The 26,387-nt window shown below is 53.4% G+C and overlaps 8 protein-coding genes across 8 annotated transcripts; 3 read left to right on the forward strand and 5 right to left on the reverse strand.

Moving 5' to 3' along the window:
* Nucleotides 1-192: 192 nt before the first annotated feature.
* PG985_010130 (uncharacterized protein) lies at nucleotides 193-1,427 on the forward strand (the record flags this gene model as incomplete). Its single annotated transcript, XM_066829898.1, has 2 exons — nucleotides 193-310; nucleotides 379-1,427. The coding sequence occupies 2 exons, from the start codon at nucleotides 193-195 to the stop codon at nucleotides 1,425-1,427; spliced, it is 1,167 nt and encodes a 388-aa protein (XP_066682288.1).
* Nucleotides 1,428-1,618: 191 nt separating this feature from the next.
* On the reverse strand, nucleotides 1,619-2,843 carry PG985_010131 (uncharacterized protein; the record flags this gene model as incomplete). Its single annotated transcript, XM_066829899.1, has 3 exons — nucleotides 1,619-2,149; nucleotides 2,181-2,638; nucleotides 2,708-2,843. 3 exons carry the CDS (start codon nucleotides 2,841-2,843, stop codon nucleotides 1,619-1,621), a joined length of 1,125 nt encoding a protein of 374 aa, XP_066682289.1.
* Nucleotides 2,844-3,615: 772 nt separating this feature from the next.
* Nucleotides 3,616-7,427, forward strand: PG985_010132 (RecF/RecN/SMC N terminal domain-containing protein; the record flags this gene model as incomplete). Its single annotated transcript, XM_066829900.1, has 4 exons — nucleotides 3,616-3,653; nucleotides 3,734-6,557; nucleotides 6,636-7,071; nucleotides 7,132-7,427. 4 exons carry the CDS (start codon nucleotides 3,616-3,618, stop codon nucleotides 7,425-7,427), a joined length of 3,594 nt encoding a protein of 1,197 aa, XP_066682290.1.
* Nucleotides 7,428-8,440: 1,013 nt separating this feature from the next.
* On the reverse strand, nucleotides 8,441-10,931 carry PG985_010133 (DEAD/DEAH box helicase; the record flags this gene model as incomplete). Its single annotated transcript, XM_066829901.1, has 6 exons — nucleotides 8,441-8,457; nucleotides 8,573-8,722; nucleotides 8,781-8,909; nucleotides 9,391-9,498; nucleotides 9,552-10,639; nucleotides 10,807-10,931. The coding sequence occupies 6 exons, from the start codon at nucleotides 10,929-10,931 to the stop codon at nucleotides 8,441-8,443; spliced, it is 1,617 nt and encodes a 538-aa protein (XP_066682291.1).
* Nucleotides 10,932-11,993: 1,062 nt separating this feature from the next.
* Nucleotides 11,994-14,221, reverse strand: PG985_010134 (uncharacterized protein; the record flags this gene model as incomplete). The annotated part of the gene is made up of 7 exons (XM_066829902.1): nucleotides 11,994-12,020; nucleotides 12,302-12,712; nucleotides 12,772-12,988; nucleotides 13,049-13,596; nucleotides 13,668-13,750; nucleotides 13,822-14,003; nucleotides 14,121-14,221. 7 exons carry the CDS (start codon nucleotides 14,219-14,221, stop codon nucleotides 11,994-11,996), a joined length of 1,569 nt encoding a protein of 522 aa, XP_066682292.1.
* A 1,048-nt stretch (nucleotides 14,222-15,269) lies between these two features.
* On the reverse strand, nucleotides 15,270-19,337 carry PG985_010135 (Rapamycin-insensitive companion of mTOR- N-term-domain-containing protein; the record flags this gene model as incomplete). The annotated part of the gene is made up of 2 exons (XM_066829903.1): nucleotides 15,270-16,892; nucleotides 16,950-19,337. 2 exons carry the CDS (start codon nucleotides 19,335-19,337, stop codon nucleotides 15,270-15,272), a joined length of 4,011 nt encoding a protein of 1,336 aa, XP_066682293.1.
* Nucleotides 19,338-22,351: 3,014 nt separating this feature from the next.
* PG985_010136 (uricase) lies at nucleotides 22,352-23,299 on the forward strand (the record flags this gene model as incomplete). Its single annotated transcript, XM_066829904.1, has 2 exons — nucleotides 22,352-23,135; nucleotides 23,193-23,299. 2 exons carry the CDS (start codon nucleotides 22,352-22,354, stop codon nucleotides 23,297-23,299), a joined length of 891 nt encoding a protein of 296 aa, XP_066682294.1.
* A 1,405-nt stretch (nucleotides 23,300-24,704) lies between these two features.
* Nucleotides 24,705-25,343, reverse strand: PG985_010137 (mitochondrial 54S ribosomal protein uL13m; the record flags this gene model as incomplete). Its single annotated transcript, XM_066829905.1, has 2 exons — nucleotides 24,705-25,223; nucleotides 25,323-25,343. 2 exons carry the CDS (start codon nucleotides 25,341-25,343, stop codon nucleotides 24,705-24,707), a joined length of 540 nt encoding a protein of 179 aa, XP_066682295.1.
* Nucleotides 25,344-26,387: the final 1,044 nt, after the last annotated feature.

A 26,387-nucleotide genomic window follows, 5' to 3' on the forward strand; every position in this document is an offset into this window, starting at 1 on the left:
AAAAGGTTGTTCCGGGTGCGGATCGCGGGACGAGCTACCCCAGGGTCGCGAGCTTGTACTGGGAAATTTTAAAGTCCAATTGGAGAGTGGGATAAAAGTGAGGTGCCAATTCCAGCCGACGACGACGACTTTACGACGGCCCCATTTGCAACCAAACAGTTTCGAAGCCTGGATCTGTTGCCCAAATCCATGATGTCGAGGAGACCGATAATAGGCGCTGTGAGCGCCAGCAATTGTGCGTTCGAGGCGGCCACAAGGCGGATAGCGACAAATCAGATTCGTAGCTTCAGCTCAACACCGCCCAGAAATGGTAGGCAGTTTGCAATGCAATTGTTCGCAGCATACGAATTCATGGTGCTAATTGGGTTTCCCTTGCAGCACAGCAAGTGGCGCATTTCACGCCTACATCGTCAACCGAACTCGACGAACTCCTCTCCACCATCCGCACCAAGATCATCCTCCCGTCATATCTCTCCCTGACCCAGCGCAAGCAGTTGATGTCAAAACGCTACGAGAAGAAGCTCGCTGCGGACCCGGTCATCATCGATATCGATGGCGAGATCCTCAAGTTCCGGTACCTGAACCCGCTGGGCGGCGGCCTGCCCAACACGCAAAAGTCCGTTATGCAGGCCGTCACGTCCTTTGAGACGGAGGACGACTTCGTTAACCTGCGCCCGCTGCTCGAGGGCATCCACAACACACACCAGAAGCTCGACGCCAACTTCTGGACCAAGATCACCCGGGTGATAGGGTCCAAGGGTCACATCTATGAGATGATCGAGGCCGCGCGCCGGGCCAAGTGGACCGGCTACAGGCTGGACAGCAGCGAGAGGCTCAATGAGATGCTGCTGTATGTGCAGCTGAAGGCGGTAGAGAGCGAGTGGCGCAAGAGCGAGACGGAACAGGCCCTGCGCTGGTCCGAGATGATCATCGAGCTCCTGCAGACCGAGGTGCACAAGCCCAAGTCATCACGGGCCCCTGGCAGCAATCGGGCCGCCCTGTCATACTCGTTGGAGCACGATCCCCAGGTCCTTATCGCGCCGCTACACTTGGCCTCCGCCTTGGTGGTCAAGACCGGCGTGGAGACCGAGAGCGTCCTGGAGAAGGTGAACAAGTACGCCAGAGATGTCGTCAGGTTATGGCCCGAGGGCAAGCAGCTGAAGCAACTGCACAAGCCTGAAGCCTACCAGGCCCGCAACGAAATGGCCTATCTCACATGCCCCAACAAGTTTGTGACTATGGCGACCCCGTTGCTCCATGGTCTGGAGTCCGCTGTACAGGTGGTTAAGGACGCCGAGCTCCTGCGTCAGTTGCAATCCCGACGCGACATCCTGTCTGCCGAGGTAGAGAGCGCGCGGAAGACTGCTCAGGCCGAGGGCAAGGCAGGCCGAGGCGAGAGTGTGTATGGCAAGTTCTTTGGCGCATAAAAGCCTCGAGTGTTGAATGCATATATGTATAGAGTAAACCCTGGCATGAACTACACTGTACAAGCATTCGAGACCAATGTAATACCACAAATGTACCAATTGTCTGTCTATGTGCATTTTCTATTGGACCAATGCAGTGATAAAAGCTAAATCACCTCGACCTCCTTTTCTTCTTCTTTCTCTTATATGATCTAAGGCAGTACAATGTATTTCTCCAGGTGCTTCGGTATCGCGCCCAGCAGATTCTTGCTCTCCAACCATTTCCGAGAGAACAGACGGTCAGCGTACCGGTATGCGCCGTCGCAAAGGACCGTCACGACCGTGTGGCCGGGACCCATTTTCTCGGCGACCTCCTTGGCCGCTACCACGTTCAGGGCGCTGCTGGCGCCGAGGTACAAGCCCTCCTCGTCGAGGCACCGGTAGACCATCTCGATGCTCTTCTCGTCGCTGATGTTGAGGCTGCCGTCGATGGCCCCGGACTCCATCTCAGGGGCGAGGTTATCCGTGATGCGGCCCTGGCCAATGCCCTCGGTGATGCTGGACCCGGAGCGGTCCTTCAGCTGGCCGCCTGACTCCATGTACGAGTGCAGCACGGATCCGGGCGGGTCCGCGAGGAACGACTTGACGCGCCCGCCCGAGATCTGCTTCAGGTAGGCCGTGGTCCCCGCCAGCGTGCCCGCGGTGCCCGTCGCGCAGGTGAAGGCGTCGACCTTGCCGCCCGTCTGCTCCAGATCTGGGGCCCGTCGTCTCGACGTGGGCGCGGCGGTTCGCCGTGTTGTCGAACTGGTTGGTCCAGACGGCGGCGCCCTTGCCCTGCTCCTCGGTCAGGCGCTCCGCGTGCCGCCGCGCCTGGTGGTTGTAGTTCTCGGGGTTCTCGAAGGCGACGGCGGGGACCGGGTACACCTCGGCGCCCAGCAGGCGCAGCAAGTCGATCTTGCCCTGCGATTGCGTGTTCGGCATGTAGATCACCAGCTTGTATCCCTTGGACCGGCACACGTGCGCCAGGCCAATGCCCGTGTTGCCGGCCGTGCCCTCGACCACGGTCCCGCCTGCCTTCAGCAGACCCTTCTCCTCGGCGTCGAGGACCACGTACAGGGCCGCGCGGTCTTTGATCGAGCCGCCCGGGTTCATGAACTCGGCCTTGCCCAGGACTTCGCACCGGGTCTGGTCGGAGAGCTTGTTCAGGCGGATCAGAGGCGTGTTGCCGATAGCTATGACGTAGGAAGGACGGACTTCGGTCAGCTCGGGAAGGCCAATTCTTGCGTCGGTGGTTCACATACCCTCCGTTAGGCCCCTAGAGATCCCTTGCGCCTTGGAGATGGCGGTGCTTCTCGGGGTAGGGGGATGGGCCGCCGCCGGGGCAACCGCCCTCCGCGCCGTGGTGGTGGCGAACCGACGAACACTTTGGCGGAACATGGTCGTAATTGGTCGTATCGAATGTGCACTGGGCCTCAGAAACTCAGATAATGAATATCGATAGCAGCAAGTCTTATAAGAAAAGGCGCAAACCAAAGTAGAATCTGAAAGTAACCGTAGCCGGCCGCCTGCTTAAGCCAGCTTAGAAATGTAAAGTATATAGCGGGGCCCTTGTCGCCGGTCAGACGCCGAAGCACCTGCGAAAGCACGCAATTGCGATTGAAGCAAGTTCCCGCCCGCCTGTACTCTCACCTAACGTAACTCAATTGCGCGCCCCGCCAGGAGCTAGCACGGCTCAAAAGCAATCAAGCAAGCACCTAGGTCCCTCATGTGAGCAAGCCCTGTGAGACCTGTCTAGCTGTACCTGAATTTGGTCTTCTAGGAGCCAATTGCCTGCTTGTAAGTGCAAGTTAGCCTCAGTGTGGCTGGTACGGTACCTTCCAAGCTCGCAGTAACAGGGAAGCTGCGACTTGATCTTCCACCCCACGCCAGCCCAGCCCAAGCCCAGCCAAACCAAGCCAAAAAGGCCCGTTTTTGATTCGCGGTTTCGACGCGTCTCGTCGCTGCCGCTTTTTCGGCTTTTCAATTAATTTATGCCACCCACCAGGTACACGTAGTACACCGCACTCTTTGACTACATACTTGCACCACATACCATAGTCGAACCCCTACGACCACCTTACTACGTCTACCTATGCGATTTTGCGCGACACACTTCCATCATATTTGCGACTAGTATCGCGCTGCCCGATTGGCAGCAACCAACGCGACCATGTATATTAAGCAGATCATCATCCAAGGCTTCAAGAGGTGCGCGACGTCCCCCCTCCACCAGGCTCCAGGCGGGCTTCCTGTTCGTCCACAGCGCATGCATACTGACACACCAGCAGTTACAAGGACCAGACCGTCATCGAACCCTTTTCGCCCGGCACCAATGTCGTCGTCGGACGTAACGGTTCGGGCAAGAGTAACTTCTTCGCGGCAATCCGCTTTGTCCTGAGTGATGCCTATTCGAACCTGGGTCGCGAGGAGCGACAGGCTCTTTTGCATGAAGGCTCAGGCTCTGCTGTCATGTCCGCATATGTCGAGGTCATTTTCGACAACAGCGATGAACGATTCCCCACCAACGGCAAGGAGGTCACTCTGCGGCGCACAATCAGTCTGAAGAAAGATGAGTGGTCAATCGATAAGAAGGCCGTCACCAAAAAAGAGGTCATCAACATGCTCGAGTCGGCCGGTTTCTCGAAGTCCAACCCTTACTATATCGTGCCGCAGGGCCGCGTCACCACCCTCACCAACATGAAGGAGTCGGAGCGATTGGCTCTGATGAAGGAGGTGGCCGGTACCAAGGTCTACGAGGAGCGCCGCACGGAATCGCTGAAGATAATGACTGACACGAATCATAAGCGAGAACAGATCGACGCCTTGCTGCAGTCAGTGAAGGACAAGCTCGACGAGCTCGAAGAGGAGAAGGACGAGCTGCGCGATTACCAGAACAAGGACCGCGAACGAAGGTGTCTGGAATACGCCTACTACCACCAGGAGCAGATGTTGGTCAACGATACGTTGGAAAAATTGGACGACGACCGCCAAAATGGTCTCGACCAGACCGACGAGCAACGTGAAGTGTTCAACAATGGCGAAAAGGTTATTGCTCAGCTTGACTCGGAAATCCACAAGCTCCAACAGCAATTGGAGCTACTTCGACTAGACAAACGACAGTTAGACGAAGACCGAAAAGAGACTTCAAAGGCAAAGGCCAAGGCCGAACTGGCTGTTAAGAGTCTGTCAGATAGTGCATATGCGCAACAGCAAGCGCGAGACCAACATGATGCTGAGATGGAAGAGGTGAGGGCGGCTATCGCCTCTAGAGAAACGGAACTGGCGAAAATTACCCCAGAGTACGAAAAGAGGAAGCGGAAGGAGGTGGAGATCAAACAACAATTGGACCAGGCCGAGGCGAGTCGACAGCGACTGTTCACCAAGCAGTCACGTAGCAGTCAATTCAAAACTAAAGCTGAGCGAGACGCCTGGTTGAAGAAGGAGATAGATGAGCTGAACATCACCTTGAGTCAACAAAAAGCCAATCTCCTGGACGCGGACGAAGAGGTGAAGGCCATCGAGAAGACCATCAAACAACTAGATGCAGAAGTCGCAGATCTCAGGGCCAGGAACGAAGGGTTCGGCGCTAAGAGAACGGCCCTTGCCGACGAAGTTGCCAACGCCAAGGACATCTACGACAAGCTTGATGAGGAGCGAAAGCTACTCCGCCGAGAAGACGACAAGTTGGAAACAATTCGAGAAAACTGCCGCTCCGAGATGGCCCGCGCCGAGAAAGAGCTTTCCCATACGATGGACGGTTCCACATTCCGCGGTCTCGCAAACATCCGGCGAATGCAACAGGAACAGAACATTGAGGGCGCTTACGGCACACTGGCAGAGCTGATGACGGTCAGCGAAGCTTACCGGGTGGCTGTAGAACAGATTGCGGGAACAAGTCTCTTCCACTATGTGGTGGACAACGAGCAAACGGCGACGTACTTTGTCAACCAACTCGAGAAAACACGCGGTGGCAGAGTCACATTCATGCCCCTGAACAAGCTGCACCCTAGGCCGGCCAATCTTCCCAGAGCGAATGATGCCGTTCCCCTGATCAGCAAGATCGAGTTCGACCCCCAGTTCGAGAAGGCCTTCCAACAGGTGTTTGGTCAGTCGGTCCTGTGTCCCAACCTGACTGTTGCCGGTCAATATGCCCGTACCAATAATGTTGACTGCATTACCCCCGATGGTGATATCGCGCAAAAGAAGGGAGCAATGACTGGTGGTTACATTGATCCGAGCAAGTCTCGTCTGGAAGCTGTCCGTGCGGTCAGCAAATTGCGGGATGAGTTCGAAGAGCTCGTCAGCCAGTCCTCTGATATCAGGAGTAAAATTGAGAAGAAGGACCAGGAAATTACTCGCGCTACTGGCGAGCAGAAAAAACTGGCTCTGGAACTCAGCAAAATGGATAGCGGCTATACTTCCATGCTGGCAGAGCTCAATGCCAAGAACAACCAGATCGTCCGGGAGCAAGACCGTCTTGAGGCGGCTATGAAGCGCCGCGATGCTGTCGATAGAAACATGAAGGAGTTCGGCGACAACCTGAGTGCTCACGAGGCCGAACTGGCATCAGACTTCAAGAAGGCGCTGACAGCTAACGAAGAACGGCAGCTGGAAGATCTGAGTAATACTGTGCGAGACCTACAGAAGCAATGGAACGAGACCAGTAGCGCTCGCCGCGAAATGGAAGGACGCAAGCAGATCCTCGAGGTTGAGCTGCGTTCCAACCTACGTCTCAAGCTGGATCAGCTCACGGCCCAGGCCTTCGAGGGTGGTTCTTCTCGGGGAAGCGGCGACCTCAAAGAGGCCAGGCGCGAGCTCAAGAAGGCGCAGACAGCAGCTACTGCGATTGAGCGCAGGATCCAAGCAACCGAAGAGGAGATCGAGGCCGCGTCGTCGCGCATCGAAAACCTCGAGGAGCAAAAGGCAAACAAGGAGACCGAACAGCAAGCACTGGCCAGGGAGATTGCCAAGCAGCAAAGGAAGATGGAGAAGAGCATTCAGAAGAGAGCGTTGCTCCAGACGAGGGCCGCTGACGCCTCGAAGACTATTCGCGATCTCGGTGTGCTGCCCGAGGAGGCCTTTGATAAATACGAAAACATGACACAGGAGAAGGTAAGTTTCCCCGTTCCTACAGTCGTGGTTGAGCTCCATTTCTTTAATAGCTAGATGATCGACTAACTCGTTCGATAGGCTCAAGCCCGACTCATGAAGGTCAAGGAGGCGCTCAAGAAGTACCAGCACATCAACAAGAAGGCGCTGGACCAGTACAACAGCTTCACAACGGAGCAGGACCGGCTGCTGAAGCGCCGCAAGGAGCTGGACCAGTCGCAGGAGTCGATCGAGGAGCTCGTGGCCCACTTGGACCAGCGCAAGGACGAGGCCATAGAGCGCACGTTCAAGCAGGTCTCCAAGGAGTTCGCCACCATCTTCGAGAAGCTCGTCCCCGCCGGCCACGGCCGCCTCGTCATCCAGCGCCGCGCCGACCGCCGCATGGACCCCGAGGACTCGGACGAGGAGCAGCGCGGCTCCATCGAGAACTACACTGGTGTCGGTATCAGCGTCTCCTTCAACTCCAAGACTCAAGACGAGCAACAGCGTATCCAGCAGCTGTCCGGTGGACAGAAGAGTAAGTCTTACTTCATCCTCTACAAGCAGAAAAACAAAATACTAACAAGATACACAACAGGTCTTTGCGCCCTCTGCCTCATCTTCGCCCTGCAGCAGGCCGAGTCCTCGCCCATGGTCATCTTCGACGAGGTGGACGCCAACCTGGACGCTCAGTACCGTACCGCCGTCGCCAGCCTGCTCGACTCCATCTCCAAGGAGGCCGGCACCCAGTTCATCATCACCACCTTCCGCCCCGAGATCGTCCACGTCGCCGACAAGTGCTACGGTGTCTTGTTCCGAAACAAGAACTCCAACATTAACGTCGTGAGCACCGAGCAGGCCCTCGACTTCGTAGAGAACCAGGCTCCCCGGTAAACCTTTCTGTTTCCACCCTTGACCGGGCAGGAGGGAGAGTAAAGGGGAGAAGGGTTTCAAATTGGTTGGATCAACGTCGAAGAGAAGGACAAGTAGGAAATCCTTAGCGTGTCGGGGACTATCTGTCGAGAGGATATTTGGGTGTGGTTTCTCTGGTGATGCCGTCAGAGTACTCAGATGATGATGACGGGCTCAGGAATTCTTCTTCCCGGCTGTATAAATAGAGGAAGGAGGGTTGCTTTTTCCACAGCGACGATTGACTGGAAGATGCTTCGGTTTTATTAGTGTTCCCACGTTCTGATTGCTGATCAGAATACCGTACGTATGGCTTTATCAACAATGAGTAATCCGTCAATTTCGTCTGTAATCAAAGTCATGTGCACAAGCAACGCGATGTTTGTTTTGTTATTTAACAGTCGTTGTTCTTAGCTATGTTATGCTAGCTGTCCTGTAAGCATGCCTTCGTCAGATCAAAAGCAGAGCCAACCAGGCAGTATCTACATCAACATGTAAACTCGAGTTCAGACTAGCATTCTTGGTGTTGTACAAAGCCTCAAGTCTCAGCTCGATAGGCGAGTGGACCGATTATAGCCTGATCTTGGTCATAAGCTTGGGTCAGTAGGAGCCAAACTGTAGACTCAGGTCTCTCGAGTGCCCCTAGACCATGCTCTCGTGGTATTCCGCTTAGTGCAATGTGAAACGTCCTCGCCATCTAAATGGAGGGCCGAATAAAACAGAAAATGAAAAGAACGCGCAAATCCTCGTGCTTCTGCGATGCAGGCGTGAAGACCTACCGAGCGTATTGTGACTCGGAGTCTCATCTCGGCTACAAGATGCACACTGATGCAATGAAGGTATTTTACCCATGTCTAAGAGCAACCAAAGCCAAAACCTCTATCCTCGACGCCAACTTTTTGCAGTTTCTTCTGCGAACGTAAGATGGAGCATGCTGCTCCCATGTCTGCTTTTGGGGGCGATTTTACGGATTAATATACCGTGATGGCATCAGAGATTTACCATCGGCGGTTTCCTAGAGGCATATCGTTAGCACCGGTGTGTCCGCCGCCACGATGACCTGAGTGTTACGTCAGTACAAGACTGATGGTCGACAAAGGGATCATGTTGAAGGGGGAATCAAAGCTTACCTCTACCGCCACGGCCGCCTCCCCAGCCGCGACCGCCACCGTAGCGACCGCCACCGCCGCCACCGTACCGAGCCATCTCAGCAAGCTTAGGGTCAATTTGCTGCTTTGCTTCCGTCAAAACATTGACCAAGTCACGAGCCTGCTTCGAGTCTACATCTTTTGTCAGTAAAAGTTCGGCTTCAAGGGTGTTGAGAAAGGGAAAACTCACTGTCAGTAGTGAACAGGGTAATGGCCGTGCCTGTTTGACCGGCACGACCAGTACGACCGATACGGTGGATGTAGTCCTCCGAGTTGTTGGGGTAGTCATAGTTGATCACGTGAGTGATGTTGCGCACATCTTGATTACATAGGTTAGCGTCATCATACCAAGGGGATGTGTAGCAAATCCCAAAGACTGGTTGTGTCTAAGTATATAGTTCCGTGCTTTTTCTCCTGGGAGAAAGGGGACTGTCTGTTGCGACAACATGCCAAATGCCAGGCTTGGAGCAGATTCAATACGGCCCGGGTCCTCGGGGAGTTCAGGAATTTTGGTTTACGACAGCTTGACTGAATCAAGAAATGCCAACAATTCCGCGCTTGTACCATGAAGAAGGCAAGAGGTACAAGAACGAAACTCATGTATAACAGCACAATGGCGGTCATATCATGATGAATCCCAGTCACTCGCAGTGTACGAGAACCACAAAGCACGAAGAGGTCAGGCAGGTGCAGCGCAATCGAGAAAGCCCCTAGACATACATGAGAGTAAAGCACAGCGGATATAACACTGCTGGAAGTTGCTACGAGGGGAGGGGAGGGGGAGGGGGAGATATTCATACCAATACCACGCGAGGCCACATCAGTGGCCACCATGATGGGGCTTTTGCCGGTCTTGAACTGGTCAAGGACCCAATCACGCTCGTTTTGTTGCTTGTCACCGTGGATGGCTAAAACAATGTTAGTGGAAGTAATTCGCAAGAAGTAGGGGAAGGAGACGTACAAAGTGCTGGCCAACCGTCTTGGCGGAGGAATCGGGTAATGTCATCGGCAACACGCTTGGTACCAACGAAGAGCAGGCACTTGTGAGCCTTGTCATCCATGATCTTCTCGAGATGCTTGATCATCTTCTCACGCTTCTCGCCCTCTGACACAACCTCGACAATTTGAGTAATGCGGTGGTTAGCAGAGAGATCCATGGAACCAATGTTGACCTGAATGAAGTCGGTCTGGAACTCGGAAGCCAGAGCGCGGACCTCCTTGGGCCAGGTAGCGGACCACATGAGGGTTTGACGATCAGGGCGAATCTGGCTGACAATCTTGCGGATCTGGGGCTCAAAACCCATGTCCAACATACGATCGGCCTCGTCGAGAACGAGGTAGGTAACACGACGAAGGTTGGTCTTGCCACCTTCCAACATATCGATCAGACGGCCAGGAGTGGCAATGCAGACCTCGACACCCTTAGACAGGTCGCGGATCTGGGGGCCACGGGGCACACCACCGTAGACACAGGTGTTTCGGATGCGAGAAGAGCGACCGAACTTGGAGATCTCCTGCTGAATCTGGACAGCCAGCTCACGGGTGGGAGCCAGGATCAGAACAATAGGACCGTCGCCGGGTGCCAAAAGAGGCTGGGCGTTGATGTGAACGATGGCGGGAAGACAGTACGTAAGGGTCTTTCCGGAACCGGTCTCAGCAATACCGACAACATCACGACCGGAGAGAGCCATGGGCCAACCCTGGGATTGAATGGCGGTAGGGGCGGGGAAGCCCTGTGCCTTGACCTCGTCCATAACATATCTGGGGAAACCAGCCTCGTCGAAGGTCTCGACAGGTGTGGGGATGTTGCTTCCGGCAACAGTAACCTGGTGGTCGCGTCGGAACCGGTCGATATCGGCTTGTGAGCGGTTGGCAACAGCCTCGTCCTCCTTGTAGAAAGACTTCTCGAACTTGGGCATAGTGCTAAGGTCCCAGCTCTGCTTCTGAAGACCGGCGCCGAGGTTGGACATTCTGTCACCACCGCCGCCGCCGCCACCGTAGCCACCACCGCCGCCGCCGTAGCCGCCGTTGGAGTAGCCGTTGCTGTCACTAGAAATGAAGAAAGTCAGCGATGAACAGGGACAAGTTGAGTACGCAGGGACAGTAGGATGCAGGTGAATCGTGACCATGTCGCGAAGGCCGAATGCCATCGCTCACGAGGAAAGCGCGCAGACACAGATAATTCAAGGGGAGAGGATGATGGAAGCAGAACTTACCCATAGCCGCCACCGCCACCACCGCCGTAGCCGCCGCCGCGAGAACCGTAGCGATCACCACCGCCGCGACCACCGCCGCCGCCGTAGCCACCACCACCACCGTAGCCGCCACCGCCGTAAGACATGTTGACGGAGTTGGGTATGTTGCGTGAAGCGTGTATGTGTGTGTTTGTTTGATTGAGGATGGTATTGCCGCTCAGCGCAATCGGATTATTATGAATCTGGTGTTTTGATGTTTGGGGGATGCAGGTTGGTTTCGGATCTGAGATTAAATCTGCGACGCGTTTGGATGCAGACGAAGTAGGTGTAGAGAACCGAAAAACCTGGGAGGACTTCTTTAAGAAAGAGAGGATGCGTGAAGGGAGAAAGAGGAAAGTCACACAAAACTCGGATGGAGATGGATGATGGGAGTTGGGTTTTGATGTGATGCCAACGGAGATTAGTTGAGCAGCGGCGAAAGACAGGGAAGAGAAAAAAAAATAGGCAATCGCTGCTTACCAGATTTTTTTTTCTGCCATTCCTTCCTCTTAGGCAGGTCCAATCGCGGTCTAGCTAGTCAAGAAGTGGGTCCCATGCACGAGTCCCTGATTGCTAGTAGCTAGTCCAACCCAAGATAAGCTCCGGTGGCAGCAGATTCCTGCGAAAAAGTGAATGTACCGCTGAGCAACCCCACCTGCGCTGGCTGCAAGTCGGCATTCAGGCGACTTTTCTAGTGGGTTTAAGGGGACGGCGACGAAGGGAGAGGGAAAAAAAAAATACAGCAACCGCTAGCAGGCATGTGATGGATCAGTCTAGAGCTGCTCGGTGTACATTGACAACAACGATGTCCTTCACGCTACCTACAAGTCTCTAAAGAGGCATATAATGCCCAGTGTTCTTTTTGATTTCTGAAAGCTCCAAGATGATCTATCGGCTTTACTACGAACTTGCATTCGATTTCTTCGGTTTGGAAACGGTGATCTGATTAACCAGGACGAACCAAACTCTGGGGTATGTATGTACTTTTATCATATACTGAGGATCGCGAGCGGTGAGCAGAGAGACAAGAGAAAGAAAACTCGCTATTTTTGGCAGCAGCAAAGAGCATTGAATTTACTGCATACCTGAAAGAATCGCTCTCCAGCAACCAAATGCCTATGATGGATATGTGCAGGTGTATTCACACGTTGTTGGGCCAGGAAGCAAACTTAACCGCCGACACCCCGACGTGCTCGCTGGTTGATGTCTAAAATATCAAAATCAGGCCCTCTTACTCCATATCATGCGGATGTTCCCCCATGGACCCTAAAGAGACCGTTCCTTCCTGGTCCCTGCGGATTTGCGGGCACTTATGCGGAAGGGAACATCTCCCAAAATCCAATCTCCATCTAGGTATCGCCACGTCCAGCAGGTCAGTACATGTATCTTTAATCTCGCTCGCTTTGTCTTTTGACGCAGCCACCACATCATCTCACATCTCACATTGGGGTTCTGGGGAAAACTGCAGAAAACTCACCTTGGTACCGTGAATGAAAATCTTGACCAGCTCCTCCACCTGTCCCAGGTTCAATCCGCTGGCATGCCTCTCCAAAAGTGCACGGCCCGTTCTTACCGCCTCTACGTAGTCCTCCGCGACGTAGTTGCAGATCCACTTGTAGTACGTGTTGTCCTCACGCTTGGTGTTCTCGTTCTTCTCGTCGTAAAGGGCCTGGCCGATGGCGCCGTAGCCGAGCAGGCAGGGGGCCAGGGCCACTTGCAAGGCCAGCCAGTCCGACGACATACCCACGTCCAAAACGTACCGCGTGTACGCCGTGCAGGCTTGGTGCTCCTCGGTGGCCACAATCTGCTCTTTGGGAATACCAAAAGAAGCGCAGTAGTCGAGGTGTAGGCTCATCTCCGTGTTAATGTGTGTCACGATCTTGGCCCCCTAGTTATTTTTTACGATCAGCAAGGGTCATCTTTCGTGACTTTCAAGTAGGCACCTACCGCTGCTACATCCTCCATACTCTTCGCCTTGTACGATGCAAGTGCGTTGGCTCGTGCGAAGTGGACAAGGTACAAATAGTCCTGTATCAAGTAGTTCTTGAACGACTCGTGGGGAAGTGTGCCGTTGCCCATGGCGAGGACGAACGGGTGGTTCACAAACTGATGCCATACCGGGGCCACATCGGGTCGCTCAAGCAGGTAGTCGACAAAACGATCCCTGAATAGGAGTAGCAGCTCATCAGCTTCATATCTCAGGACATCGAAGGCAAATACTTACGGCGCAAACGGTAGGGTATACATGGAGTGGAAGTGATTCAGCGGACCGTTGCCCTCTCCGTAGCCAGGCGCCAACCGGATGGCTGCCTCGACGTAGGCGCAGGCGGCCTTGACAGCCTGTACCGGCTCAACGCCCATCGACAGGTTTGCCGCCACGGCCGACGCAAGCGAGCAGCCCGTCCCGTGGGTGTTCTTGGTTTTCTGGTAGGCGCCCTTGATCCGCGTCGCGCTGTCTGTGCCAACCAGCACGTCGTACATCAGCTCCCTCTCATCCTCCGTCTGGGCCGCCGTGCCGTCCGCCTTGAACGGCGTGTGTCCACCCTTGAGCAAGACCCACTCCGGGCCCAGCTCGAGAAGGCGCCGGCCCAGGTCCTCCAGGTCGTCGACGCTCGTGGGCTCTGCCGGGGGCTCCTTGCCGGGCAGGGTCAGGAGCTGCAGCGCCTCTGGGATGTTGGGGGTGACAATGAACGTCTGCGGTAGCAGAAGTTCCCGCAAATCATCGACGGCTTCCGAGGGGAGAAGCTTTGCGCCGGTAGTGGCCACCATGACCTGGGCTCTTCGTTAGCCTGCGCCCAGGGATGGCCTTACTGTAAACTGGAAAAGTCGATCAGTTGACCTACCGGATCCAGAACCAATCTGTTCACATTGTAGTCTGCGAAAGTCTTGGCCACCATCCCAATGATCTCGGGCGAGGCCAACATGCCTGGACCACCCCTTAACGTCAGGTACCGGACTTCCATCACTTGCCATCGAGGTTTCAGATAAAAAACTCACCAGTCTTGATGACATCGGGCTTGATGTCCTTGAACACCGCATCGATCTGCTTCTTCACAAAGTCGACCGGGACATGATGGATATCGTCTACCCCGAGCGTATTCTGTGCAGTCAATGCGGTGGTGGCTGTCATGGCATAGCAGCCATGAGCTGCCAAGACTTTCTGGTCAGCCTCAAGACCCCTAGATTGCGTCTTAGTTAGCCGCCCATTCCTAGATTCAAAGCTCCGAAGATCGATACGCCCATGCCAAGTGGAAAAACCTGGGGGGTGTCCGTCCGCCGATGGGGCAACCACTTACGCGCCGCCCGAACTGTCGGAGCCAGCCACCAATAAAACCCGGCCCCGAAGTTCCGGGTTGTGCGAGCTCGCCGGCGGAAGCTGCGTGTTACTCATACTCATTGGCAATGCGATTGCAAAACAATGTTCTCGAGTGTCTGTGCTATGAAATGAATTACGATGGATGGATGGATGACAGGTATGCTTCAACAATCACAGTTGTATGGGTGCTGAGTGAATAAACGAGTGAGTGACTGGTCCAGTAGGTACTCCAAATGGGGTGCGGAAGGAAGGTCTCACGCTCACGGATGGTTGAGCTACATCAACCTATGTAGGTAGGTTTCAGAGGAGCGACTGTCCCGCAAGCGCCTTCGGATGCTTCCCGGTTTAGTGTACGCTTCGAGCCCCTAACAACCCCGATATCGAAGTCCTCCAATCCACCGTCGCTGCCTTCAGCACACGCTGGAAGGTGCATCAATGGTACGATGTCACTCCTTAAGACATCCATAGCGGGGATTAGTGGGGCATGTAGAAATAGGGCGACTCAACCACTTCAAAAAGGTAAAATAGTGTCATTGGTGTCGTCACGTTATCCGGCGCTTGAGAATCAACTACCTCTTTAGGGCCATGTCTGCATGAACACTCTCACACTCAAGGCTCACTAGTTTCCGGGTTACCTAACACCTCACGGACATGCACACCCTGAAGCTCGAAATGCCCTATTAAGATGGGTAAATATGGGACTTCGCAGGTTTCATGCTGGCAGCTACAATAGTTGGTTCGTAGATCGGCCATCTCATGTCATCATCACCTCAAAGACCAGAATAAACTGCACGCAGTTAGCAGTAACATATTGTCACCATTCCAAAACCCCAGTACCAACGCCCAACCCACACTGCTTTTTTTCGCCTGAAGTACCATTCCTGAGTACTATCTACGCCCCGTGCCGTCCTTGAATGCTGGTTGATCGAGTAGTATACACACGGATAATCACGAACTTGCCAAAGCCAACGCCTGCTGCTCTCCCTGGGCAACTCCAGCAGCACTATGCAACCCCCCAATGACTTCCATTTCCCAAATGCCCCCAGGGAACCCCATGAAACAAACTACAGCATCGCCGCTAGGATTTCCATCATATCCAAAATCGATATGATAAAAGTGACCTACGACACTAGATGGAAAATTTTTGTGTCGCAATAAAGTCTCTCTCCAGTTCCGCAGGGTCACTGATGCTTCTCTGACGTTCCGTCTTCTGTTCGTCGCCAGAACTGCTGCTTTCCACCTCATCTTCGCTTTCGTCTCCGTAGACTATGTTCCTCAGGACACTCTTGTCAAACAGCTCGATGATCATGTGGCGATCGCCCAGGCGGTAATGGTGGTTCTCGAGCAGCGAGTAAACTCGCTTGAAGAGCGCCGGCTGTCGGAAGCCGGGGATCTTCTTTTGCCTCAGAGTGAACAGCTCCTGTTTCGCCTTCTTGTACAGCACCATGTTGCCCAACTCAATCATGAGCTCTAGAACCCTTTGATTGGTCTCATCAGGATCCTGCATAACAGCGGGCGGCGATTGCACAATGGTCTTCTGCGTATCGGGCAACACCACGGAAGAGGCCGTCTCGTGTTTCCAGGGCACAAAGGAGAGGAATTTAGAAAGATCTCTCGGCAAGCAGAAGCCGAGGGATGTGCCAAGGGGAGACGTATTGGAATCCCATCCGAGCTCAGACAGGATCTCCAACCCATGAACGGATCGAGATATCAACCCGAGCACGAAGAAAGCTGTCCCTCGCAAACTCATCACCTCATGCGTTTCGGCAATCTTGACAATGTGTTCCACGACATCCGTCGACTCCAGGAAAGGGGCCCCGAGCTCCATGGAGCCTACGTTGCCAACAGCCCACATGCACCCTTTGACTTTGGTGAGGGTCTCAGGGTCCTCGGCCTGCATGCCATAGTCTCGTATTGTAGTCGCAAACTCCTCAAAGTGTCCCTTGTCTTCAAGGAGCCTGCATCCCTCTTTTGTCCGTGTCAGCTCACGATAGAAATGAGGGGGCACATGGCTGTCATGGTCTGCCTCCATTTCATCCTCGTAGATGCTTAAGCGATGAGGCTGGTCATCTGGGTTCTCCAAGAATGACCTGGCGAGACTGGTTTCAATGAGACTGACGTAAGAATCATTGCGGCCGAGGAACCAATCATCCATCTCATTGCTGATGTAGTCAAGGCCATCAAGATAATGATATCCAATGGAAGTAGACAGGAACCGTAAGAGCAAGGGGGCCCCTATCTCGCCTAAGTGATCTAGCGCTGGTCGACACTCCACAATGTACTCAAGCAGATGTTTGCTGTTGCATGCTTTCTCGAGAATCTTGACTGCAGTAGCACAAACTTCAACCTCGGGATCATAAAGCTGTGTTACCAACAGCTGAATGGCCCATTTGGAGTCTGAAACAATCTGTCCTGACGGGGTAACTCGTTGTTTGATGGCGTACTTTCGCAGTACATTGGTGGCATGAATTCGCATGTCTTTGGTGCCAGCCGTCAACGCCTTGGACAGGAGCACCCTTGGATGGCCCTGGAGGCTGTAGTCAAAGTTGGTTAATAGAACCTTGATCAGGTCTGGCCGTTGCTTCAAATCAACGATGTGGTACATCATGTTGAAAATGCGCCATCTTTCAAGCAGCTGCAAACCCTTTGTATCGCCACTTAACACTCCTAGCATTGGGAAGTACCCTGAGCAAAGAGTATCGGTGAGGTTGTCTTTCGCAAACATTGGGTACTGTGCAGTGAGGCCGCTGGTCTTTTCAATGGTTAGCATAACATTACAGCGGCTTGGCCAGGCTGGAAAAGCACTTACAGGGTCGCATTGAGCCATACACTCGGCAATTTGTCTCAAGAGCTTGTTGTCGGCCAGATACCTGGATCCTTCAGGGGTTTGCATCAACGTGTGCATCAGAGCACAGCCGACGCGAACATACTTCTGCGTAGTACGAGTGCTTCTATAAGCAGAAAACCTGTACTTGAAGGGTCGGTAGAAACTCATCACCCTTTTTACGAACTTTGAGGCCTTGATTGCTTCCTCGAGCCGCTTTCCGTTGGTCAAGGGTCCTTCGATTATGCGCAAGACAACATCCCAGTTCCATTTCAACGGATTGGAACTGCCCAGAACTCCGGAGTCAATGAGCAGCTGGCGGAATGTAGCATCATCGGTATTTAACGAAGTGTTGTTTTTCGGTCCGTCCTCGACTGAAACGTGCTGCTCATTCGGGCTGCTCAACGACATATTGCCTTGAGAGAAATTTGTTGGCGACGACCGGTAGAGTGTCCTGCTCACACTGCTGATCTGGTAAACGACACCCGTGGCGTTAAAGCGGTTGTCTTGTTTGAATTCGACAGCCGCGGAGAACAGCTCCGGCAATAATTGTAGTTCACTACTCCACTCCGGTGGTAGCAAGCGACTGGCAAGTTTGAGGACCTCGCCGATCAGGAGTGTCGTCTTCCTCTTCAACGGGGGGTTCCCGTTATCTTGAGCGACCTGCAGCAAGTTAGGCATCATCCCAGCTTTGACTAGAATAGCCAACAACAGCGCAGTATAGTGCTCCACAAAGTTTTGTTCGGCGCCCTCGTCTTCATACATGGAGTCCCCCTTGGCGCCCGTGGTCGATTTCAAGGTTGCGACTCTGCCATAGGTCGTTAGGCGCCTCCCAGCAAGGAAGGATGTTGCCCAGGCAGGAGGTTTGATTCGAAGGAGGGAAAAGAGCAAATCTATCACCGCCTCACGCAGCGCAGGATTTGGTATAATCAAGCTTGAGACCAGAGAGCCGATGGCTCTGTAGTCGTGCATAGACAATGTCATTAGTCCTGACCATGATTTCAATGCAGTCGAAATAGCTCTGGAGTTCTGCTTCACCACGTTCTCATAAGAGAACAAAGCATCGGTGAACGCAGTGAACATAACCTCGAGTTCGTATCCCGCCCGGAGATATTTGCGTGTATGGGGCGCATCCAGCAGGTATAACAGGGCAGAAGCCAAGGACTCGGGAGACTTATATGTCCCCTCGGATAGGGCCTCGGATAGGGGTGAGATGCCTCCGCACGCCACAAGCAGGGCAGGATCTCTCAGGAGGATCTCTGCTAACGTTTCGATGCAAATCGGACGTAACCTGTCGTCTGGATGTTCAGCGACTGAAGCGATGGTTCTGACGACTGCCCGGGAAATCTCTCGAATCCCGTCTTTAACGTCAAGGAATGCCCGTAAGAATTTGAGAGCTTGTTCGCGCTCCACATCTGCTTTTCGATCCTTGGCTAACGATACCACCACCATATAGTCGGTATTGAGGCTACGGATCTTCTTGAGCGATGAGACGTCAGATATAGCGTACCGAATCATTCGATACCCTGCTGCCACAACCTCTCGGCTGTCACTTAACAGCATCACTTGCATCCGATCCCCAAAAACAGACCATACCAGGTCATACTTTAGTGTGGGGTATCTCTTGAACAGGTCGACGAGGCTGTTGGCACGCCCTACGTAATACTCCGGGGTCAGGCCTTCTACTTCGAGCGCTTGCAATATTTCAGCAAGGGCGAAGCTTGGCGACTGCTCTGTGTTGTCCTCGTAGTCTGATCCTGCGCCACTACGGGATGCGCTGGGAGGCGAGCGTACGCCGTTATTCTGTAACAGGCCCTCGTTGCGCGCTCTCGTCGGTGTAACCGGTGAGGCCTTTTGACGCTGAGCATCCGCCAGTTTCTGCCTGAGGTCTTTGATTCTCAGGTTTGATGAGTTGAGCTCTGCCTCGACGCGAGTTCGCTGCTCCTTAGTTTGTTTGGCCTTCTTGATGTTCAACGCTTCAAGGAGGTTTTCGCTTCCTTCCTTAATCTTCATCTCCCGGCCCAGTGCCTCCTTGAGCGTATTGATCGTCTGGTCAGCTATCGAGACACTGTCCTCCTCCAACTTTTCAAGGTTATACCCGTCCGCTCGCGAGCCAGCCCTCGATGCTGTTAGCTGACTTCGCAAATCTGAGCTGAAGCTTCCTGGCGCGGGAGTTGGGTTGGCAGCCGTACCTCCTCGTGCTGCGTAAGGCGTAGCCGAGGAGGGAATATTCCGACCTCCATTCGTGGAGGGTGGTTGGAGCCCATCGCGATCTAGACTTGGGCGACCCGTCGCAACTGAAGAAGCTGCTGATGTGCCTGGCAGCGGTGGCGCCAGAGACTTCTGGGTTGGCGTAGCTGACGTGCTCAGCATTGTGGAAGACCCAGCCTGCTGTCCACCATGTGGGACATTCGCCAAGGACTGTTCATTCGATATAAGATCGCATATGGATTTCGAGGGCAAGGCGGGAACCAGGGGCTCTGTGAGTGCTCTGCCCTGTGTCTTTGTCGGGAAGTAATTGCTGCCTCAGCTTTCTAGGCGTGTGGTCTTTCGCTCTCGAGAGTCGCCTTGGACGCGGGGTTCGTTTCGAGGGTCGAGGTAGGACTATTGCCAGCTGGTAAAGCAATGTGTGCAGATCCAATGCGCTTCTGCTTGTGAAGAGTCGCACTCGTATTGACAATGGTGTGCAGCTTAGCCAGTAGTGCCAAGCAGGTGAAGGGGCAGCTGTAAGAGGTTGGCAGTTGGGTTGCAGGGAGAAGTGGAAGCGAAGTGGAAGCGACGACACCCACGACTTCCCAAATGCACAGGAGCGACTTCTTGCCAGTTACCAGAAAGAGCGCTACTACGACCGCGACAGTTGGATAATGGGAGAATATTTTTGAGGGACTCGAGAAATAATGCCGGTCGCGAGGTCAGTTGTACAATGCCGCCGATATCAGGGATATAGGTATGCTATACTGAGTCGGGGTCGGTCGCAAGTGCGTTAATCGATTGTCGCTAGTAGCGCCCAAGCAGTAACAACCCCGATTGCCAACTGGTAGGCCTGAGTCACAATACAGCAGCAGCAGTGGGTTCTTGTCGGTGAAGGGCAGATCGATTGTACGTTGCACGGCGGCGGCAGCAGCAGCGACGACTGGATCTCGTGTCGCTGCAAAAGTAGGTAGAATGTGGACCTGGAGACGTCGAGGCCTGTATCAGAACATGGGAAGTGGGATCCGCGTAACTGGTGCCAGTCGCCCAGTATCCTCCTCCAAACGAGCGTCCCTTGAACCCAGAACCAGGTGCGATCGATAACCAAGCCTCTCTGTAATTCTTACATGGGCAATTGTCAGCAAGGATCTATAGAGATGCTGGAAATGAAGAGAATGGGGCACGGCAGAATTATCATTTCCAGTGCATCTGTGCAAAGCCCTGCGCCATGGTTATCTGAATTGAACCTTGGGTCTTGATCCGATGTCTCTGATGCAGTTGAGCAGGCAGTGCGCCCGCCTGCCCGCGTTACAGAGTGCCGAGCTGATTCAGCGACAGGGGTGCTTTGGGCGGCACTGGATTGGTAGGTGCAGTAGTCTGGTAGCGTCGCCTACCGTTCTGGCCTACCAATGTGCCAATTCAACATAACCCAGCATCAACGTTTCACAGGGCTCCAGAAACGGCCCCAATTGCACCATTGAAGCTCTTCCACGGAGAAGTCAGGAGTCATAAGTGCTGCCCATCCCATTTCATGTGTTCACTCACCCACAATCTATGGCCTTTGTACCAAGTTGAATTGATAATCAGGGGGTATGCACCTACATATACAAGACAATTATCCAACCCATATCACCAGCGTAAAACCAAAGGCCCCAAGACTGGGTTTATATGAAGGAGTATATGCCGGGCTCGCCTTGCCATTACCCTACTAGATATATGTCCCCTTAGCCACCGTTGTTCATCCAGATAGGAATTTTTCCCCTTATAGTTATCATCTGTTCTCAGCAACGTTAAAGGCGTTGGTTCCCTCTTCACAAGCTAATGCTAACGAGCGAGCCACTTATGAGAGCTTGCCAAGGATCATGCCATCTCGGTATCACAAGTGTATCAACACATATCCTATCGCTCCCTGGTGGCCGGCTAAGGCTACCGGCATAAGTTCTAAAGTGCAGATCACTTAAATGGGTAAGAGGAAGTGAAGTGATAAACCACTTGCCACTGGATATGTTACTTGAAGACATGTATGCAGGCAACTAAGAAAACTAACCGGCTAACCACCTATCTTTATCTCTCGAAAGATTAGGAATACTTATTGACAATGAGAGATATGGAGGTCCGTATGTGGAGGAAGAAGTCGTACGACGATGTCAAGCTCCAGATCCAGATCAATATGAATAATACATACATGGGCTTGGCTTTAATAGAGGCTCTTTGAGACCCTTTTTTTTCTCCTCTGCGTGACAACCCCGCCATTGGCACCGCTTACACCACAACTTACAGACACCGTTAGTCGTTGTTTTAGGGGATCGATCGCCTCAAATATTGCCATTCACAATCAAAGGTTCTCATTCAGAGTGCTTGGGAAAAGCCAGCTGTATCAGATCTCAGGTACATCAATAGTAAGGTTAACCAAGTGTCCCGATGCCTGGTAAGAGGTACCAAATTAAGCAGTATTACGGTTCTGAACTTGTCTGATAAGCTCAACAACCTTGTCAGAAGTCAGACTGAGAGACTCCAGACAGACAACCCCAGTCCTAGTTCGGTGGTGACTTCAATACCGAGTGGGGTCGGCCGTGCAGCGTGAACCATCACCAGCTCTCAAGTCCGAAGGGGCAATCGGCGTCCTCCGCGCATCGAGCGGTTTTCTGTGCTCACATTCCCAAGTTCGACCCTTTGACCGTAAGCTATCGCCCGCGACAAAGGAGGGAGGGATGGAAAAAGAGGGAACCTCCATGCCTAGTCAGTAAAGTAGTCCTACCTTTCGGTAACTAGCGGATAGCCGCTATTCGTGGCGTCCTCCGACGCCCTGTTCGCATGGGGGAGAACATATGCTCGTAGATATAAAACGCCTCGCCGCCCTCCTCCTTCCGTTTGAATATCTGTGTTTGCGTAGGTGTCCTTGTCCGTTAGCCCATTACCTACTACATGCAATCGCCAGTAGCAATCCCCATTCGTCACTCCTTTGAACTAGCTATAGAGTATTGAGTTCCAACTTGCTGTCGCCATCAGTCGCTAATCGGAGATACCCGGCAAGCTTGACATCGCACATACACACATACACGAGGTCAATACAGCTGGCCCATCGTTACAGCCGCCGTCGCCGCGTACGCCAGCTCAAGGAGTAGAAAAAAACATCTGCTTCTTCTTGCAACCCTCCTAGTCCTCTTGCAAAGAGAATCATCAGCGCAAAACCAGAAATGGCTCGCCTAGATTCCGCAAGCTACGGCAAGGACAACGTCCGGGTGTTCAAGCGCGAGCGCGACCCCGCGACGGGCGTCGAGACGCCCTCGGAGCTGCTGGTGTGCTGCCTGCTGGAAGGCGACATCGACGTCTCGTACACGAAGGCGGACAACGGGCCCGTGGTGGCGACGGACTCGATGAAGAACACCATCTACATCAAGGCCAAGGAGTACCCCATCAACCCGCCGGAGCTGTTCGCGGCCAAGCTGGGCCAGCACTTCCTCGACACGTACCCGCACATCACCGCGGCCAACATCGACATCGTCAAGTACCGCTGGGCGCGCATGCAGATCGACGGGAAGCCGCACCCGCACTCCTTCTACCGCGACGGCAACGACACGCGCAACGTGCACGCGCGCGTCTCCCGGGAGGCAGGCGTCGAGATCCGCAGCAGCATCGCCGGCCTGCTGGTGCTCAAGAGCACCGGCTCCATGTTTTACGGCTTCGTGCGCGACGAGTTCACCACGCTGCCCGAGACCTGGGACCGCATCCTGTCGACCGAGGTCGACGCCGCCTGGAAGTGGAAGAAGTTTGGCAACGTCAAGGACGTCGAGGACAAGCAGGCTATCTTCGATAAGGCCTACGACGAGGCACGCACCATCACCTTCAAGACCTTCGCCGAGGAGAACAGCCCCAGTGTCCAGAACACCATGTACGTCATGTGCGAGAAGATCCTCGCTTCCGCCCCCGAGACCGAGTCGGTTTCCTATGCGCTGCCGAACAAGCACTACTTCGAGATCGGTAAGTTTCGTATTGAAGTTGGAGTCAATTTTGGGCACTTACTAATGGGCATAACAGATCTGTCCTGGCACAAGGGAGTCAAGAACACCGGCAAGGACGCCGAAGTCTACGCTCCCCAATCAGGACCAAATGGGCTTATCAAGTGCGAAGTCAACCGCGACTAAGACTTGCAAACCCATTTTCCCAGACGGTGACCTGCTTCGCGACCTTACTATGACAGTGCTAGGTGTAAGGCGATGATCGGATAGGTCAGATATATCCACTGGGAGTTTACGAATTTATGCCTCAAGTCTGAGATAACTATCAGCCCCTCAGATTACTTCAATAGATTGTTATGTAGTTAAAGTGAATGCAAGAGCGTTGCCGTCTCCAACGAATAAAAAGTGACAATCTGCTGTTAGTGCACCTCAGGGCCAGCCTCTAAGAGGGCATATTGCATGAATCTAGTCTGTCATTCGACACAAGGCTGAACCTCATCTGGCGACAGGAAACCACAGTAGAAAGCATGACGGGGGTATGCCAAATCTATAACCACTGCCGAGAAGCTGCCTCTGCCAGTGGAAGATATTGAGACCTGTGACGATGTGGCATATGGCCTACCTAGTACAGGACCAGCTCAGCAATGCGTACCATCCCTAAAGTCAAACGAGTGTGATTCCACAGACCGGACACCAAAATCACAGGCTAGGTAGTGATCTACCCCTACGCCCTACTGAATAAAGCATATCATGTAGGCTGCATTTTGGTGCCATGATGATGCGAATCGAGTGTCATTGGTCGAATCAAGGAGTCTTTTCCCCAGTACCTGGAAAGTTGAATCATCACATGCGGTAGTAAGGGTAGATCAGTTGCCATGCCGCATAGGCAATGGCAATAAGAGATGAGCTCTGGCTCGTAGCGAGCTGCCGAAGTTCTGGATAGCTCTGCACATATATCTCTTTGCAGATATAGACGGCCGAGCATGTTTCGGTATCAGTCCGCAGCGATATGCCACAGCCAATTTGAACATGTGACATTATATTTCTAAAAAAAAAAAAATATGTAAATCCTGGATAGCCAAGAGGGATCGTGGCAACGATGGCCAGCTAAAGGGACATGAGGAATTATGTTTCTAATAAAAAAATATGTAAATCCTGAATAACCGAGAGAGATTGTGGCAATCACGACTAGCTAAAGGGGCATGAGGACAACACTCCCCTCAGTGACATTCACAGCATGGCATGTTATTACGTGCATCAGTCGGCCTCAAAGGCACCGTGTAAATAGTGGGCACTCCTTCAAGGACAAATCTCATACTCTCTGCGAAGTATGACAGCTTGCACAAGCAGGATGGATTTGGTCGTTACTTTTTGTTGTTACAAGCTCTCGAGTGATGTCTTTTGCAGCAGCCATGCTGCGTAAAAGCTCATGAATATACAGTATACATGTACAAGCCAGGTCGTCTCTTATCGGGACCCAGCCTTGACTCTTCAGCTCGAGGCACAGGAGGTTCCCGCTGTAATTTCCCCGGAACCCTCCTCTCCCCAACCTCTTTTATTCCTCGTCTCCCCTTCCAATAATTTCCGTTCCTCATAAACGTTGGGTATCCGTCTCCCGAATCGCCTTGGCCACCTCCTGCCAGCCCTCCTGGCCGACAGGCACGCCGCCGAAGCGCACAATGTTGCTCTTGTAGGGGTGCGCGGAGCCCTCGAAGGCCTTGAGGCGGGCGAGGCGCTTGTCGCGGAGGCGGTTCTTGGGGAGCATGCCGCTGACGGCCTTGCGGAGGACTTCGGAGCCGCCGTACTTGGCCATGAGCACGTCCATGGTGACGCTCTTGAGGCTACCGGGCTTCGTCGAGTGCCGGTAGTACGTCTTCTGGTACTTCTTCCGGCCCGTGACGTGCAGCGCCGCGCAGTCCGTCACCACCACGTAGTCGCCGCAGTCCGTCGAGGGGTCCCACGTCGGCTTGTGCTTGCCCATCAGGATGGTCGCGATGCGCGACGCCAGCCGGCCCAGCGCGGGCGGCGTCACGCCCGGCTGTGTCGACAGGGTTGGGTGCGGTGCCGAGGCGGAGACATGGTGCCAGACGCGAGAGTAGGAGAGCTTGGTCTGTTCGATTGCTGCCCGTTAGTATCGGAATTGCAACCACCCAAAGAAGAGCCAGTGGGTAAACCATATGCGTGGGGTTTGGAGAGGGTAGGCACTCACCAGCCCGATGGTTTGCGACATGATTGCTGGTCTGAGGGAGCTTCCCCCTCGCTCAGTCTAGCTTTGCCAATGCTATAGATGCTGAGGAATTGCCAATTGAGGGATGATGGCAATCTCGCGTCAAAGCCGTCGAATAGGTATCGATTTGTCGTGATATCGGACCTTTAGCCCAGCATGCTACCAGCTCCAATCAAAATTTCGATGTTCGGTACAGATCACGTGCGTCAATTGGACTCAAGTCGGCCAGTCGGGTACAAGTGGGCTCCGCCTCCGGGCTTCAATGCTGTAAAGTCAAAAGTCGCCTGTAACAGGTTGGCTGTGTATGAGGATTTGATCAATGCGACTTCGTCAAATGCACCCAGCAACATTTCCATTGATCAATGCGATGCGATGCCTTCAACCACAGCTTGAAGCCCATCCATCTGATAAGTCTGCCATCCTTGTTTGCCTACTTTATGACTCTCTGTATCAAGCCTCTTGACATTGATCGAATCACATTTATTGTTAGATGAGGCGGAGAAGAATACGCTCCTGATTTCAAAGCAGCCTTATTAGTCAGTTGCGGGAGCCAATCCGGCTTCGTCGATTTGGCCCCAGGTAAATCGTGATACTTATTCGGAGTCGCTGTTTCTACTGAGCTCGGTTTCCTTCTACTGTCCAGTGACATGCCAATGCTCATCAAACATCTCCGCAAAATCACTTTCCGTTCCGTAGCTATCACGACCGGTTCCGCGTCTTTTGTCTTCTTCACTGCATCGTATTTTCACAACGTCCACCGGGAATACAATTATCAACGCTTTAATCCGCCAAATCCGCCCGCGGTACCCCGCCAATCACAGCAACCCGATCTCAAAATGACCGCCGCCAACCAGAAAGTGAAGGCGCCTTTCCAGGTGCGTATACTCACCACATCTCATTTTGTTCAAATAGCTTCGTCCCGGATTTAGGCTTCAATTTGTTTGCTGCCGCAGCAAACAAGTCGGAAGAAGACCTCTAGAATCCATACACATCAGGGAGAATGAGAGTGAGAAGGCTGAATGGTCGGCGTTCAGGCTGTAGCGTGTG

The sequence above is a fragment of the Apiospora marii genome, assembly GCF_038362585.1.
Source record: "Apiospora marii strain CBS 49790 chromosome Unknown utg000006l_segment0_segment0, whole genome shotgun sequence".
In the NCBI taxonomy this organism is placed as follows: Eukaryota; Fungi; Ascomycota; class Sordariomycetes; order Amphisphaeriales; family Apiosporaceae; genus Apiospora; species Apiospora marii.